The following is a 17,109-nucleotide window of genomic DNA, read 5'->3' on the forward strand; positions in this document are numbered from 1 at the left end:
TAATTCTCCAGGTTCTGAACTTCAAAATGAGTAGTTGGTGATAGTGTTGGTGAGAGCCAAAACAAGCATTGGTGCAGTATCGGATATTTGTAGCCGATACCCGATATTGTATTTTTGCGGCATCGGCTCTGATATTCGACACCATTACAACAAACACAGCTATTTAAAATAGATAATTAATGTAACAAAATGAAGATAAAAGCGTAAGAGTTGGATGCTTTTGGCAGCGAAAGCAAGAAAGAAAAGAAAAGAAAGAAAGTCATCACCAGGAAGTAGCTAAAACCAACTGGCCGAAGGAAGGAAAGGAAGGAAGGAAGGAAGGAAGGAAGGAAGGAAGGAAGGAAAGAAGGAAGGAAAGAAGGAAGGAAGGAAGGAAGGAAGAAAGGAAGGAAGGAAGGAAGGAAGGAAGGAAGGAAGGAAGGAAAGAAGGAAGGAAATCATCACCAGGAAGTAGCTAAAACCAACTAGCCAAAGGAAGGAAGGAAGGAAGGAAGGAAGGAAGGAAGGAAGGAAGGAAGGAAAGAAGGAAGGAAAGAAGGAAGGAAGGAAATCATCACCAGGAAGTAGCTAAAACCAATAGCCAAAGGAAGGAAGGAAGGAAGGAAGGAAGGAAGGAAGGAAGGAAGGAAAGAAGGAAGGAAGGAAAGAAGGAAGGAAATCATCACCAGAAAGTAGCTAAAACCAACTAGCCAAAGAAAGAAAGAAAGAAAGAAAAGAAAGAAAGTTGTCACCAGGAAGTAGCTAAAACCAACTAGCCAAAGAAAGAAAGAAAGAAAGAAAAGAAAGAAAGTTGTCACCAGGAAGTAGCTAAAACCAACTAGCCAAAGGAAGGAAAGGAAGGAAGGAAGGAAGGAAGGAAGGAAGGAAGGAAGGAAGGAAGGAAGGAAGGAAGGAAAGAAGGAAGGAAGGAAATCATCACCAGGAAGTAGCTAAAACCAACTAGCCAAAGGAAGGAAGGAAGGAAGGAAGGAAGGAAGGAAGGAAGGAAGGAAGGAAATCATCACCAGGAAGTAGCTAAAGCCAACTAGCCAAAGAAAGAAAGAAAGAAAGAAAAGAAAGTCGTCACCAGGAAGTAGCTAAAACCAATAGCAAAAGGAAGGAAAGGAAGGAAGGAAATCATCACCAGGAAGTAGCTAAAACCAACTAGCCAAAGGAAGGAAAGAAAAGAAGGAAGGAAGGAAATCATCACCAGGAAGTAGCTAAAACCAACTAGCCAAAGAAAGAAAGAAAGAAAGAAAGAAAGACATCACCAGGAAGTAGCTAAAACCAACTAGCCAAAAGTTGGAGGCTCTGGGAAACAGGAAAAATAACAAAATACTAGGTGCTCCATGGGGGACCAGCACTTAACATACACAAACTCCGATTGAGTTCAGCATAAAAGGTCTAAATCAGGCTAAAAATGTGTAAAACAGAAGTGATGAATGATGAACGACACCATTACCAGCTCACACACCTAAAGCAGAAACTGGAGCTGAAACAAAGCCCGGTTATGTTGACTCCCCGCCCTCGCCGCAGACGTGTCCGAGTCCGAGGAGCAGACACTAATTAAAAGTAAACCTCGTCCTCCCCCTTCACTGCGACTATACAGTTTACTCTGAAAGCTCCGGGGAATTTACACTCGCCTTAGTCTGTTTTATTCTTATGGGTGCAGTGGATAAAAGAGTAGTGCTGAATGTGTCGAAAAAGTTGTAGGAGACATCGGTTTGGAACAGATTCCCATTGGGGACGAAACAGACGCTGACAGAGATAAGACAAGAGCAGAACAAACATTTAATGAGAGCTTTCTTTAGCAGCGTAAGACATAAACCCATCATATCTGCCAAAGCTTAAAACAAATGTGCAGTATGTGTTTATTACTACTACAAAACGCAGAGAGACTTTTATTCTGGACAAGTTTGTGTTTCATGTGGTTGGATCTGCAGATTACAGAGACCAAAGAAGAAGTCTAAACAACAGGTTCATGACGTGTCAGATGGAGGACGATAAGGTGACTATGAGAGATTCACCATTTTATAAAGAAATGAACGAAATGAAAATGTTTGCATGTTGAACTCTTTGTTATGTGTTAAGTCGACACATTTATGTTATGCATCTTGTGTGATCGAGCCGGAACACCCTTTGTTAAGACCTGAGCCATGGGCGTAGGTTTGGCGCCATCAGAGCCGGTGTTACGTCGAGATGCACTTCTTTGTCGAGCTGCACTGACAGTATCAACGCGCATGTGCACATGTCTTTGTCTCTCATTAAAAACGGGTTATTAACAGCTGGTAAACTTGCATAATATTACGTAACTAAAGAGCAGTCGACTCTTTCCTCAGCAACTTTTATTACATTTAGACGGTCATGCTTTCTGATTATTGACAAAACTTGTACTTTTTTTGTTTTTAAAGCCTGTATTTTCAACAGACAGATATTTAAAGGCAAATTGTTCTAGCAGCTACGTCATTTACTAATTACATGTAGAATAGACTGCCTACATCGACCGTAAAATGTATGAAATCATGTTTGACTCGATAGTTCTGCACATGCGCAGCAACGAGACGTAGTGCAACTCGACAAGCCGTCTGTTTCGATTATACACCGGTGCTTTCACACATTTGGGGCCCTCAGCAAAAATCCACACAGGGGCCCTACAGTAGCATCCCATGGCTATTTGACGAAGAGCGACCCCATTTACGGTCAAAACAGTTCCACTCTGCATTAGTGCAGGCCCGAAGTGGAACATAATGACCTCAATTCAGGCCCCGCCCCTCTGTGTGAGAACCGCTAACTACTAAGACACGGTGAGACTGGGATTTAGGACGACTGCTGGTCTATTTCCCAACTTTTCAAAATGGTAAATGGTCCCATTCTCTCACCTCTGGTCCCTGACCCACAGTTTGGGAACCACCGATTTAAAACTGAAACCTGCACCTGACAGTTATTTCTGTCTGACCACTGAGAATTAGCCTATGAGTCGCCCAATTCGATTTAGACTGTGAACATTCAGAGAACCAGAGTTACCAGAGTAAAGTAACTGCGCGCATGAGAACTGTGTGGATTCAACTCATCTTTGAGATAAATTGGCCGGTAACAATACTGTCAATGGCAACAACGCATTGATTAATCAGTGAAACAACACTGTAGTGCGGGGGCCCTCGGCAACTTGCGTAAATGCCTCTAGGAAAAAGCGGCTCTGCCACCTTCGCCCGTGTACATTAGCTACAACAGACAGGCAAGAGCTGCGGGACTCAAAAAACTTCCCATGGCTCGAAAACAATATGAAGACTGCGCAGCCGCTGTCGCCGAGTTACAATCCGCAAATGTAAATGCTTGTAAAGGGAAAGGTGTGAAATATTGCTGAGGACTGTCCCTGCCCGGCCAAAGTTATCGAGTCCTTAAGGAAGTTGCGCCCGGCAAGTTTGCGTCATGGAGGCAGATTTTTATCATCGCCAAAACACCAAGGGCCGAACCTCAACATTGTAGCCTAAAGTAAAGAACTATTTATCTGCAAATGCCAAGTGGTTCTCAAGTGGTATTGGCTTCGTGGACCCACCATTACCCTCGGATGACAAGCCACGACCCAAACACAACTGGAATATAGTTTTTTCAACCCATTTTTTAAGCAGTAGATCAAAACAACCTAATAATTTAAATTTTAACAGACTGTGTGTGTTTCTCTGCAGTTTCAGATGGAAAATGGATGGATATGAAAAAACAACCCGCCCCCCCAAAAAAGGTTCCCTATTGGAGGGCCGGACTTGGCCTCCGGGCCTGACGTTGCCTACCCCTGCACTAAGCCTTTAGCTCAGAGTTGTTTCATGTGGATAGACCCAGAAATGATATTAACCCTTGAACAGGAAAATATCTACATTTTGATAAGGCAAAACGGCAAATTCTACGATGGAAATCTTTGTATTAGTTTCAATCTATAAGCTTTTAGTAACTCTACATCTGTCTATCTTGTCCAGGGTCGACTTTCCCAGAACTTCTCACGACCTGCTCTGAACACGACTGTGAAATCTACGACCCACTTCTGGGCTCCATCCATCAGTTAACAATGCAGTCTGTGTATCTTAAACAGACAGTCTGTATCCGCAAAGGACAAATGCATGAGCTACGAGAAGGAACAGATCCTTGAAGTCAAAGTCACATTGTCTTTAATGTTGTAGCTTCCCAGGAAACTTTATGTTCTTGTTTCCGCAGCACAGCTTGTGAACTGCCATGATGCCGAGTCAGAGTTATATCCAGCTCTCGAAGCCGTTGTTCACTCCTACGCCCCGAATTCGGATTTATTGTTGCGCAAACAGCCTCTAAACAACAAGCCACAAGTATCTTTAATTACAGCCTGTGATATTTAGGCTGGTTAGTGGAGGAAAAGGAGGATTACATTTCAGTGTAAGAAAACAACAAAACCAGGGCACGTGGGTGAAAATCTGCATTTCAATTATACTCAATTAAAACAACAGGAAATCCATATCCATTAAGCATATCTTCTAAGCATATCTGTAACCAATACATAATAAATGAATTCTAAATGAGAAATATGGATATTTTAAAGCAAATTGGACATGACAGTCTCTTCAAGGTCATGCCTTCAGGGAGGAGGCTGTGGAATCCATGGGCCAGGTCCAGTCGACTGAAGAACAGTTTCATACACCAGGCCATCAGGAACCCTCACTCCCCACCCCCCTGTTCCACAATCAAGGATGAGAGAAATATAATCTGTGTAAAACATGTACTTTACAACTTTAGCAAAACAGAGTTGAATGTGTGAAATGTATAGATTGAATGCGCGGTAAAATCGAATTTACAGTTATTGAATGATAGTTAAAGAGACTATACGGAGTTTAAAAATGTGAAAACTAAGTATTTTCCTCCCCCTACATGTTCCAGCCATGGCCTAATGTGTAGAATGAACCCAGACCTGTTGCGCGGGTCGGCTTTTTTTCTGACCCGCACCAACCTGACCCGCCGTAATTTAAACCCGACCCACCCGACCCTGGGAAAAGCCTCTGAGTTTCCCGACCACATTAAAAAACTGCTGCATGAGTCACGCTGCAGCTGGATATCACTCAAACGGGAGCGTGTCACATGACCGCGAGTTTACAGGAGAATTAGCACTTGATGCTTTGTTTTGCTACTTACTGCACCGCTGAGGAACCTTTGAAATCACGAATGGACTTATCAGGAAACGAGAAGCAGAAACTATCATGAGGCTTTACTTCCACCACGTCATGGACGAGTCTTTCTGTCTTTCTGTAAAGTAAACGGAGTTTGGACTAAAGTGGAGCAGCTTAACCTGACGCTAAGAAGTTGCCCTCCTCAGGTCAGTCAGAGGCTGTGTCTTTGATTTTAGTTCTACCTTGCCTCTTGTTGATGCATTACTTTCATCACACATGCGTGTCATTATGTGCACGGGCACGGCTATTGTGACGCATTTGTAGCAGTGATCAAAGTCATGCAGAAGCGATCGTCCAGGTGACTCTAAACATAACATGCTAATGATACGTTAACCCCATGAAACAAAACATTCAACTAAATACAGCCGGCTTTGTGTGGCATTTATGGATAAGAATGCACTGTATGTAGCAAGCCAACAATATAAGGGGAAAAAAAGAGCACTTTTTAACCCGACCCACCCGTACCCGAAGTTTGCCGTAATTTTGAGGCACCCGACCCGACCGAATCCATGGGCACCGCGGGTTTCGGGTCGACCCGCGCATCACTATCCTACACTGTCATGCACAAGCTTAATATAGAAGCTGCAGTTACGATTAAGACCTGAGGTGGCAGTAGTGAGCGTAAAATGACCAACTTGCATCTAGTCTCTTAAAGGCCCATTCCAATGAACTTAAATCAATTTGGTGCAAACAGTAAACAGGCAATTCTATAGATAATAAGCAAGGCCACCGTTCAACAGTGCAAATAGGAATAAAGAAAGCATCATCATCATTCCGTTTAAAGACTTTAAATGCTTTTTAACACCCTATGGAAACCCTGACTGTTGTTGTTATTGTAGGTTTAAAGGTCGACAGATATGGGTTTTTCTAAGGCCGACGCCGACATGTACCGCCGATATTTTTGCTTGATTTTAGAAATGTCTTGTCTATAATCCTGTGCACGAAGCTTCTAAACTGTAAGATGTTTCCGTGTTTAACTGTGACAGCAGGGGGCGCTTTACGAGAAACAGAGGGCTGATTTATTCAGGACATTCATGCTTAGCAGGTGCTTCACAGGGAGCTCGATTAAAAGACGACAATCAGCAGAATCAGTCTCCATCTCTCACGGTTCATCCAAGTCAACACTGGAGAAGATGTGCTGGGTTAAAGCGGGGATTAAGAGGTTAAACGGGGACAAAAATCATGCCTAAAACTGAACTAAACTGGGAATAACACAACAGAGCAATCCTGAATAAACCAGATACAATTCAGGACAATACTGTGTGAACAAGCCAAAGCCATCTGCCATCATTGTTTCTATTCTATTCTATAAAATGACCTCCAGTCTGAGTGAGATAAATACTTAATAAACATTAAACATTAGCCGTTCCAGAGTTGACTGAGTTTTGCCTGCATTATTTGATATTTAGCCTCGTTATGGAACGATACGGAGGCACTACTGAACTCTGCCTCATTAGAACCAGGCCAACCTTATGTTATTCTCGGTGTGTAAATGTGATTATGGGCGAAGCAACATCTGCAGCCCTTTTAACGTGTCACTTTTAAAAGCAGCCGCTTAATTCTTGCCTGATAAACAGCCCGCAACAGACGGCGGGTGTCAAACGCTGCTCTGTTCCCTGATCACGTCGTTGCCATTTCACTCGCTGCTATTTAGCCTTTGAATTAAAAGAAAAAGCGACATTACGGTAATCTCGCTCATCAAGATCACCTTTATTTGTTCAAAGCATATCTAATTGTAGAGGATTCGATGTTTCTTCAGGGGATTTTACGTTAAGGAATGCCTGGCTCACGTCAATTAAAGTCACAAGCTTTACTTCAAGGTTAAAATCAATGATTTTTCTATCAGAGTCAGAAATAACTTTTTCCTTAGATTGGTGCGAAGTCAAGCCGAAACCGTACACAGCAAAAAAGGAAACACATTTTCTTGAAATAAGTAAATGAGTGACTACTTTTACAAGAGCTGCGAGTCAGGCATCAGTGTGTTAAAGTGGCTCAGTGTGTTTCCCTGAGGCACCAAACCACAGACGTCCTTACTTTGTCAAAGTAAACCGTAAGTGACAAGTAAATGTCCAGAAATTCCCAGTTTTCCCATTTCAGCCAGTGTGCGGAATACCCGTTGATATTCGGGGGGGTCCCCATCTCCGAATTGTTGCGCAATACAGACATACAGTGGTATGCAAAAGTTTGGGCACCCCTTTAACTTTTCAACATTTTGCCATACTATGGACCACAAACTATTTATTAATATTTAAATGAAATTTTAGGTGAAAGACACACACTAAGTGACACACAATCAAAAAATAAAATAAAAACTGAAAAGTATAGGCACCCTTTCCTTTTAGTGAAACTTCAGAAGTTTCCTGATGATTTCTGAATGATCACACTGACTAAACAGAGTCTAGAAGAAGAAGAAGAAGAAAAGAAGAAGAAGAAGATCTTTATTTATATAGCGCCTTTCACAGACATGGTCACAAAGCGGTTTACATGAGACAATTGTGAATTCACTCCATACTCGGTGGTGTAAACTATGTTTGTAGCTTCAGTTTCCCCTGGGGGAGACTGTCAGAAGCACTTTCGCGACTACACACGTCTGCGCCAACAGACCCTCTGACCACCACCATTCACTCACACACATCATTCATCCTGGCCTATTGTGCATGTTTTTAGTGGTAGGGGAAACCGGAGTACCCGGATGAAATCTACACAGACACGGGGAGAACATGCAAACTCCACACAGAAAGGCCCCGTCCAGGTGGGAATCGAACCCGGACCTTCTAGCTGTGAAGCGAGAGCACTAACCGCTACCGTGCCGAGTCTACCTGTGTGTAATCTAATGTCAGATCAAATACAGCTGCTCTGTGATGGTCTCAGGTCTGTGAAGAGACTATCGTGGAGCAGAAGCATCATGAAGTCCAAGAACACACCAGGCAGGTCCGGGATAAAGTTATTGAGAAGTATAAAGCTGGGTTAGGTTATAAAAAGATTTACAAAGCTTTGAACACCTCTCAAAGTACAGTTAAATCCACCATCCAGGAATGGAAAGAGTCTGGCATCACTGCAAACCTACCAAGACCCGGCCGTCCTCCTAAACTTACTGACTGAACAAGGACAGGACTGACCAGAGCTGTAACCAAGAAGCCTATGATGACCCTGGATGAACTGCAGAGAGCTACGGCTCAGGTGAGGGAAACTGTCCACAGAACAACTATTAGTCAAACACTGAACAAATATGGCCTCATGGCAGAGTGGCTAGAATGAGGCATTTTTTAAATAAAACCATAAGAAGTCCCGTTTTCTGTTTGCCAGACGACACCGCGTGGCCTCCATGTGTCCTCTGGCAAACAGGAAACGGGACTTCTTACTCCACTGTACTCCAGCACCGACTCGTTCACGACTGACCCAACATGACCCATTTCGCACACTGTTTTTAGCACCTGGCAGGAAAGATAAGGAGCACGATCTACAGCAAATTTTTGGCTGAATTATCTCTGACTGAATAAACTAAAAAGATTGTGCATTGATGTCTTTCCTCGGAGCACAGGTGACGAACTCCGCCCACTGGAGCTCCTTGGAGCCCAGACCCAAATCACACAAAGAAATGACTCTTCTTTATTGGCCTATGATTGATCTGATCATTCACATCGATTTCATTGGTGCTTCAGTGTTTTGTCCACAAGAGGTCAGTGTTCAAACAGACTGAAGCAGCTCAGAATCTTTCAGAGACTTTTTGCCTCTCAGTGTTCCACGTCTTGACTCGCTCATCACTAGTATTTTGCGGTGATGTTTGACAGACTTACCTGGCTGACTTTAGCAGGAGTAAGGACCATGTCTAAGACCCCGGACCAGCCGGCGATCACTCCTGTGGGCACCGCATACGCCAACGCGATCATCAGGAAGCGGATGTTACTGAAAGACAAGAAAACAAATTTGTTAATAATAGTCACTTTAACTACAGTAAAATCTATAGTGAAGGGGCACAATTTCATGGAGGAAAAAAGCTTCTGGGGTGTGAAATACCCTTTGGGCTTTACAACCACGATGCGAGGGGCCGGCATTGCTGCAGTACCTCCATACGGGGCGGCAGAACAAGCTAGTCTTCCATAAGCGACCATTGCACTTTAGACAATGGTCGCTTTAAAGCAGTACTAAGTAACTCTTTAGTACTGCTTTAAAGTAGAGTTACTTAGTACTTTAAAGCAGCACTAAGTAACTCTTTAGTACTGCTTTACAGTAGAGTTACTTAGTACTTTAAAGCAGCACTAAGTAACTCTTTAGTACTGCTTTAAAGTAGAGTTACTTAGTACTTTAAAGCAGCACTAAGTAGCTCTTTAGTACTGCTTTAAAGTAGAGTTACTTAGTACTTTAAAGCATTACTAAGTAGCTCTTTAGTACTGCTTTAAAGTAAAGTTACTTAGTACTTTAAAGCAGCACTAAGTAACTCTTTAGTACTGCTTTAAAGTAGAGTTACTTAGTACTTTAAAGCATTACTAAGTAGCTCTTTAGTACTGCTTTAAAGTAAAGTTACTTAGTACTTTAAAGCAGCACTAAGTAACTCTTTAGTGCTGCTTTAAAGTAAAGTTACTTAGTACTTTAAAGCAGCACTAAGTAACTCTTTAGTACTGCTTTAAAGTAGAGTTACTTAGTACTTTAAAGCAGTACTAAGTAACTCTTTAGTACTGCTTTAAAGTAGAGTTACTTAGTACTTTAAAGCAGTACTAAGTAACTCTTTAGTACTGCTTTAAAGTAAAGTTACTTAGTACTTTAAAGCAGCACTAAGTAACTCTTGCAAGTTGCGATTTTTTAACTTTTTCATTTTTTTTTCACTAAAACTTGGCTGTAAATACTGTTAACAGTGGTGCTAGCCCTCAGTTAGCTTTGCCCGTTAGCCTGTTAGCTTCTTCTTCGTGATTTGGCACCCGCACAGTAAAGTGAAGATTACTGCGCGGATTTCGAACTACTCCTGGTATTATTACGCCTTACAATATAGTCCCCCCTTTTATCCGCTTAGAAAATCCACATTGTTTAATTTTGTGTAATTATACTTTGTAGTGGAACACTTCACGTAACCATATTTAAATAGGGAAAACGTGGAAGAGCTTGGTAGCTTCTATCTTGACCTGCTTTGGAGCTATAGAGGAGAGGGGGAGAGGCTAAATGCTAACGCCGTCTGCGCTGTGTTTACGTGACTGAAGGCACGGGGGAAGATCAGACAGGTCCTAAAGAACTCGTCACACCTCAGGTAAGAACATATCTCAGTGTGGAAAAACGGTGGACTATTCCTTTAAAGAGACAGAGGCCTATTTCAAGACATTCACTACAGCCATTTTGAGAGAGCAATTTCATACAAGGCAGTTATTCTAATTTACTGCATTCACAGACCAACAGAAGGTTTGCTCATCATTGTAGTGTGATATAGACTGGTGCTATGTGATTGAAAAAAGCAGAATACTTTCTTTAATTTATTCCCCGTTTATTTTCATCAAGAAATACCCCGTTGAGCAACTCGGCCCACGTCTAAGTTGCTGCTTTTCTTCCTCCTCGCGATGAGTTGGAGGAGCCTTTCCCTGGCGTTCGATGAAGTTTGGACGAGCGCCGCGGGGTTTACAGGCAGAGTGGAGAGTCCCATTAGTTCACACTGTACCCGCTGTGCCACGAGGGGGTTGGCGACCGGCCCTGCGACTGTCAGAGAGCAGATCTATTTCAAAGCGGAGCGGGGACGGAGATAAGCGGCGGGGCTAAAGGCGGGAGAGTCGTGAAAGGTGGAAGGGTAAAGTTAACTAAAGCGCTGCGAGCTGTACTTTCTATTCGTGCGATGGCGGTGCAGTTTAAGGCCAGGGGAGCGCTCTGGGGCGGCAGGACTTTTCGGGAATATCAAACAAAAGTGAGGAGCAAACGAACACGTAGTGGAGCACGGGGGGTTCACACGGAGAGTCACCAGCTGCAGATCCCATGATAGCATAAAAAGTGCAATAATTTTGACTTGAAAATGGCATTCTAGTGTTTTAAAGTGGGGGTATTATGCTTTTTTCAATCCCATAGCACCAGTCTATATCTCACTACAATGATGAGCAAACCTTCTGTTGGTCTGTAAATGCAGTAAATTAGAATAACTGCCTTGTATAAAATTGCTCTCTCAAAATGGCTGTAGTGAATGTCTTGAAATAGGCCTCTGTCTCTTTAAGAACCTCTGAGCCTTTCCGAGGTCTATATTAACTCATTGACTGCCAGCCATTTTCAAATCAGAGAGCTCCCCACTGCCAGAGGTTTTTCAGGATTTTGACTGTTTTTTCAAGACCCACAGAAAATGTAGGTCTTGGTCTATGTCAACACGAAACCCACCAAAAGAACGATTAGACTCTCTTCTTTCATCTAAAAGAAAAGTTTGTTTGTACCTCTTTCCATTCTTTAGTAATCGTCCGTAGAAAATAGGTGAAATCACCCAAAATGCTGTTTTCTGACCAAAAAGCTATGAAAATAAGCTTTTTGTAATCCAGCAAAAAAGAGCAATGCTGCCACCTAGTGATTCAATAAAATAACTTGTAGTTCTGTATTGAGTCACTATGTGGCAGCATTAGGCAGCACAACTAAGATTTTAACACCGCAAAATTCTGCAATAGCATGCTAAAGCTAGCAGGAGCATGCTAATGCTAACAAAAACTAATCAAGGCTGGATCAGAAACTATGATAGATATACCTAAAGTAGACAATCAATAGATGATATAAATAGATCCATCCATCCATTCTCTTCCACTTGTTGCCGGGTCGTGGGGGCAGCTGTTGGAGTTGCCCAAATCACATTACACCAGCCCCTTATGGCTCCTCCTGCAGGTGGTGGGTCCACAGAAGGACGGCCTCACGGTTAACCGGGCCTGTTGGTCTCTCACAAGGGGCTTCTGAACCACTCTTTGTCTGACCCGTCACCTATAGGACCTGTTTGTCATTGGAGACCCTACCAGGGACACGAAGCCCCCGACAACAGAGCTCCAGGATCATTCAGGTGCTCAAACCCCTCCACCACGTTAAGGTGGCGGTTCCAGGAGGGGGATATAAATAGATATCATTCATAATTGATCCATAACATGACAATAAAATATGACTTTATTGATCTTACAATCCCCTCCTGGAACCGCCACCTTAAAGTGGTGGAGGGGTGAAAGAACCTGAATGATCTGGCTTTGTGCTCCTGTAGGGTCTCTCATGGCAAACAGGTCCGAGGTGACGGGTCAGACACAGAGCGGTTCAGAAGCCCCTTATGAGAGACCAACAGGCCCGGTTAGAACCAAGAGGCCGTCCTTCTGTGGACCCAACACCTGCAGGAGGAGCCATAAGGGGCTGGAGCAATGTGATTTGGGCAACTCCAACAGCTGCCCCCACGACCCGGAAACGAAAAAGTGGAAGAAAATAGATGGATGGATGATCTTACAATGGAGAAGAGTCAACTACAAAGCCACTTTTAAGAAAGTCTCTTGGTATCAGCAAATATCGGATATCGGCAGATCCTCAAACCCCAGAATCGGCATCGGCAGCACAAAAGCTGGATCAGTGCATCTCTTATCATGACAACCAAATGTGTTTCTGACTCCCCCGCTTTACCTCCGTGACCTCTAGGTGTCACGATCCCCACGACATCTCCGGTCTAAACCCAATAGATCAATTATTTAATCTTTATAATCTCAATTAATTCAACCAACGTCAGTGTTTCTTTTTTCTGTGGGGATAAAAGTGTCTTGTCTGAAGCATAAACAGCCCGCAGCAGAGTGGCATTCGCCTGGAGCGGTCGGCCCCAGACGAAGACGAGCGGTTTCATCCCAGTGTGATGCAGAATCGGCAGATAACACGATATGACCGCAGATTATATGTCAGTGCTGTTTCTTCCAGGCCTGTTTGTCTGAGGAGAAAACGCTCCAGGTTTGTGTTTGCATTGGGAATTCAACAATAAGAGACAAGGAGTTCCACCTGGTGAAATATGTTATACAGGGGGAATAAATTGTGCCAAAAGCAAGGCCTTGAATGTCATTATAAAGCATTAAATTTGATTAAAACTGGCGTTAAATGAATTACAATCACCATGGACCCGCCCACGCTAATCACCTCTGAGCTAACACTGAAATGCTTCGATCACAGCTAGCTCCCGAGCGCTAACAAAGCGGTGGAGTCCGGTGTATCCTTGTTTGTTCGCGGTGGGTGTTATGAATGCAGGCAGTGTCCTCGCCGGTGTCAGACAGGGACATCTTCCACTTAACGAACGGACGGTCAAGGCCAACGCAAACGCCCGGACTGAACCTGCGAGACATCGACGACAACTCCTATTCACATAAACAAGGTCTGAAGAAACTGGATTCGGTCTGAAGAAAAAAAACAATGTCACAAAGCCTTTGCACAAAAAAAGGGAATTGTCAGTTAAGTCTTGATGTAAAAGAGCATGGGCACTTTCTCAGCTGCTTTACATTAACCACTTGACTCCCGCCTGAACCGAGCACATTTTCTCCAGTTTGGCTTCACCTCAGTCCAAAAGCTTCAGGAAAAAAGGTGTGAAAATAGCAACAAAACTGAGACGAAAACAATGATGGAAATGTGACAAAAAAGTGAGAAAACATTGATGAAAAAGTGACGAAAAATTGATGAAAAAGTGGCAAAAATGTCACAAAAATGTCAGAAGAAATTGACAAAAAAAATGATGAAAAAATGACAAAAATGTGACAAAAATGTGACAAAAAATGACAAAAATGTGACAAAATGTTACAAAAAAATGACAAAAATGTGACAAAAAAATGACAAAAATGTGACAAAATGTTACAAAAAAAATACAAAAATGTGACAAAAAATTACCAAAAAATTACAAAAAAAAAATTAAAAAATGAGTTGAATACCCAACAAAAAAATGATGGGAAAAAAATCTGATGATGTGAGGAAAAAGATCCTCTCGGTTCAGGCGGGAGTTAAGAAGTTAAACTGGGCATGTGCAGTACAATTAAAGCTCAAAACATTATTCTCTGTACCTCAGCAGTGATGTTGTACATTTACATTTTTGAAATAATGTCTATATAATGTCTATATAATATATATATATAATTTGGCATCCGCACAGTAAAGTGAAGATTACTGTGCGGATTTCGAACTACTCCTGGTATTATTACGCCTTACATTATAGTCCCCCCTTTTATCCGCTTAGAAAATCCACATTGTTTAATTTTGTGTAATTATACTTTGTAGTGGAACACTTCACGTAACCATATTTAAATAGGGAAAACGTGGAAGAGCTTGGTAGCTTCTATCTTGACCTGTTTTGGAGCTATAGAGGAGAGAGGGAGAGGCTAAATGCTAACGCCGTCTGCGCTGTGTTTACGTGACTGAAGGCACGGGGGAAGATCAGACAGGTCCTAAAGAACTCGTCAAAGCTCAGGTAAGAACATATCTCAGTATGGAAAAACGGTGGCCTATTCCTTTAACCCTAGAACTGAACATTTTAAACTCAGATATGGTTTTAAGTTCTGTGGGTAGTGAGTTCCACAGCTTCGGACCCTAGTAAGAAATGGCAGACTGACCAAATGCAGTTTTACGGTATGGTTGTGATTGATGGAGCCTCTGGTGACTCTATTGCTGTTTTGTCTCTGTATAAATGAACTGAGTGGCTCGGGTGCAAGATTATTGACACATTTGAATATTAGTTTGAGAAGACACGACTTGCCAAAGTTTTCAAAGCTTAGCAGTTTATGTTTCTCAAGAACAGTGATGGTAGCGGATCGGTTTTTTGTCCATGATTTTTATTGCTTGACCGTGTAATGATCCTGCATCAATGCACCAACTACTGCAATAAAAGGCTTAAATTGCACAATGAGCTTATTCAGCATAATTAAAACCTTCTGTTTTCTTAAAATTCGGAACATATCTTGTATCATGGACACTTTACCGTGATACACTTGAATCGCGATACGTATCATACCCAGCCCTAAAAGATACAGACACGTGGGGAGGAGCAAAGTGGTTCAACGGCCAATAAATACATAAAAAATTGACAACTCTAACCAGGAAGCTGATGTTAGCTTCATGCTACATGTGCCAGCGTTAGCAACGAGTGCTGCTTTTTCGCTTCTGCTGAACAATCTGCAGTGAAAAAACATCTGGACCCAATTTTGGCTTGACTTGGCTTCATTTGTGTGATACATATGTTTATTATAGTCCGCCAGAAAACGGACAAAAAGAGTGAAAACTGGTGATTCCCATGAGAGGGTTTCTTCCCCCTCGGCTAGGCCACGCCCCCTTGTATGACATCTGTATCGATTGGTCCGGAGCACCCTCTGCAGGCAGCAGTAGGAATGCCATTACACAAAATAGTGAATACAAGCTTTTACTTTCAGTACTAGCAAATGTATGGTGTCGTGATGAGTATACTTTGAGCCGCAGGACTGGTTTGGTGATGGATTATGGGCAATGAAAATGGTGAAGGACAGTTTCATGTTAACTCTATGATGTTACAAAATCCAGGAAATATTGATTGGATCCTTGAACTCCAAAATATAACTCCAGGTCTGACTTTTGACAAGATGATTTTTAAAATAATATGGTCAGAGGCTCAAAAAAGATGACTTTGCATAGAGATATATAATAAAACAATAAGAATAAAACATTGTGCTCGAGTTTGTGTCCTCGTGAGGCTTAGAAGTGCGTTCTTATTTCCTCAGTCGAGTCCGGCCCGGAGCGTCTTCTCCCTTCTGGCTTTTGGACGAAGTTTGGAGACAGTTCAGTCATAAACCCTCCCCCGCTCGCATTTCATTAACCTTGCCTCGGATCGATACCGCTCACCTCTCGCTCGTCCGCAAACGTACTTAAAAAGCCAAAGGGAAAGCCATGCTCCAAACCAGGGCATGAGAAGGAGCACATTAGCGCCCTCTCCAGACACCGCGGCAGGTGAGATATTTCCAAATAAGAACCCGGCGCTGGCAGCGTCCCCAGCTAAGTGCCATCTGTCCTTGGACGGCCCGGCAGAGATCAATGCTTTCGGGTGACGACTTCCAAAAAGCCGAAGTGAGAAAGTGCAGCTGTGTGAGACTTCACAGCAGAACTGGTGTGGTCTGTCACAACAAGAATACAGGATTCAAGACACACTGCAGATGGACAAAATATTAAACTAGAGACATACAGACTTGCTGTAAATGATATAACTATGAGGAAAAACGTTTCATTTAGTGTTTTCATATATATGTAAGGATTAAACAACGAGGAGCCGTGCATTAGACGGTTATAATGCACGACGCGGAGTCAAGAACACCACGACGCACAGTGGAGTTACTAAGCGTCTAACGCGGCTCCTCGTTGTTTAATCCGCTTATACCAGGGTCCCACAAACGTAACATTTATAATAAATGTTTTTTTCATTGACTAAAGTCACTAAATCTGCCAGACTACGGGACTATTTTGTGTGGGTTATTAGCCGGTCACTGAAGGCTGGTCTCAGAGCGAGTCATTCTCCGCAGCTATTACGAGGATCTCAGTCAGGCTCAACGACACAACATCAGCACAGAATCACAACACAACAGGACTAACCCGGAAACACTTTTCCCTGGAAGTAAACACCGATATGCGGCACTCGTGGGCAGGAGTTATTTACCTTTTACGCTGTTTAACCTGAAGCTAGCTAGCTAGCTCAACCAGCTCAACTGTTTATGGAAACAGCTGCGGTGGAGTCGCTCACACCTGGGCCCCCCCAACTCAAACTTTTATGTTTGACTTTACTAATCCAGACAAATATGCTTCAATGCAGGATCATTTTATGTACGTCTGAAAATGATGAATAGCCTTAACCGTTTCCAATAGAAATGTAAAGCTCATATGTTATTAACAGTAGCTAACCGAGCTGCTCACTCTCCTCTACTAACATTTAGCAAACGCTTTGTTTTGAAATTAACACTAAATCCATCTCATACGTTCCTGTCAGTCACTAATTACG

At 42.7% G+C, this 17,109-nt stretch overlaps 1 protein-coding gene across 1 annotated transcript in view; it reads right to left on the reverse strand.

Moving 5' to 3' along the window:
* slc49a4 (solute carrier family 49 member 4) overlaps window positions 1–17,109 on the reverse strand; it is a 156,951-nt gene that overhangs the window by 68,089 nt on the left and 71,753 nt on the right. Inside the window, exon 5 of the mRNA XM_079563451.1 lies at window positions 8,960–9,068. Within this exon, the coding sequence (XP_079419577.1) occupies window positions 8,960–9,068 (109 nt within the window). The remainder of the gene's footprint in view (window positions 1–8,959; window positions 9,069–17,109) is intronic.

This window comes from Gobius niger (assembly GCF_951799975.1).
Source record: "Gobius niger genome assembly, chromosome: 9".
NCBI classification, from domain to species: domain Eukaryota; kingdom Metazoa; phylum Chordata; class Actinopteri; order Gobiiformes; family Gobiidae; genus Gobius; species Gobius niger.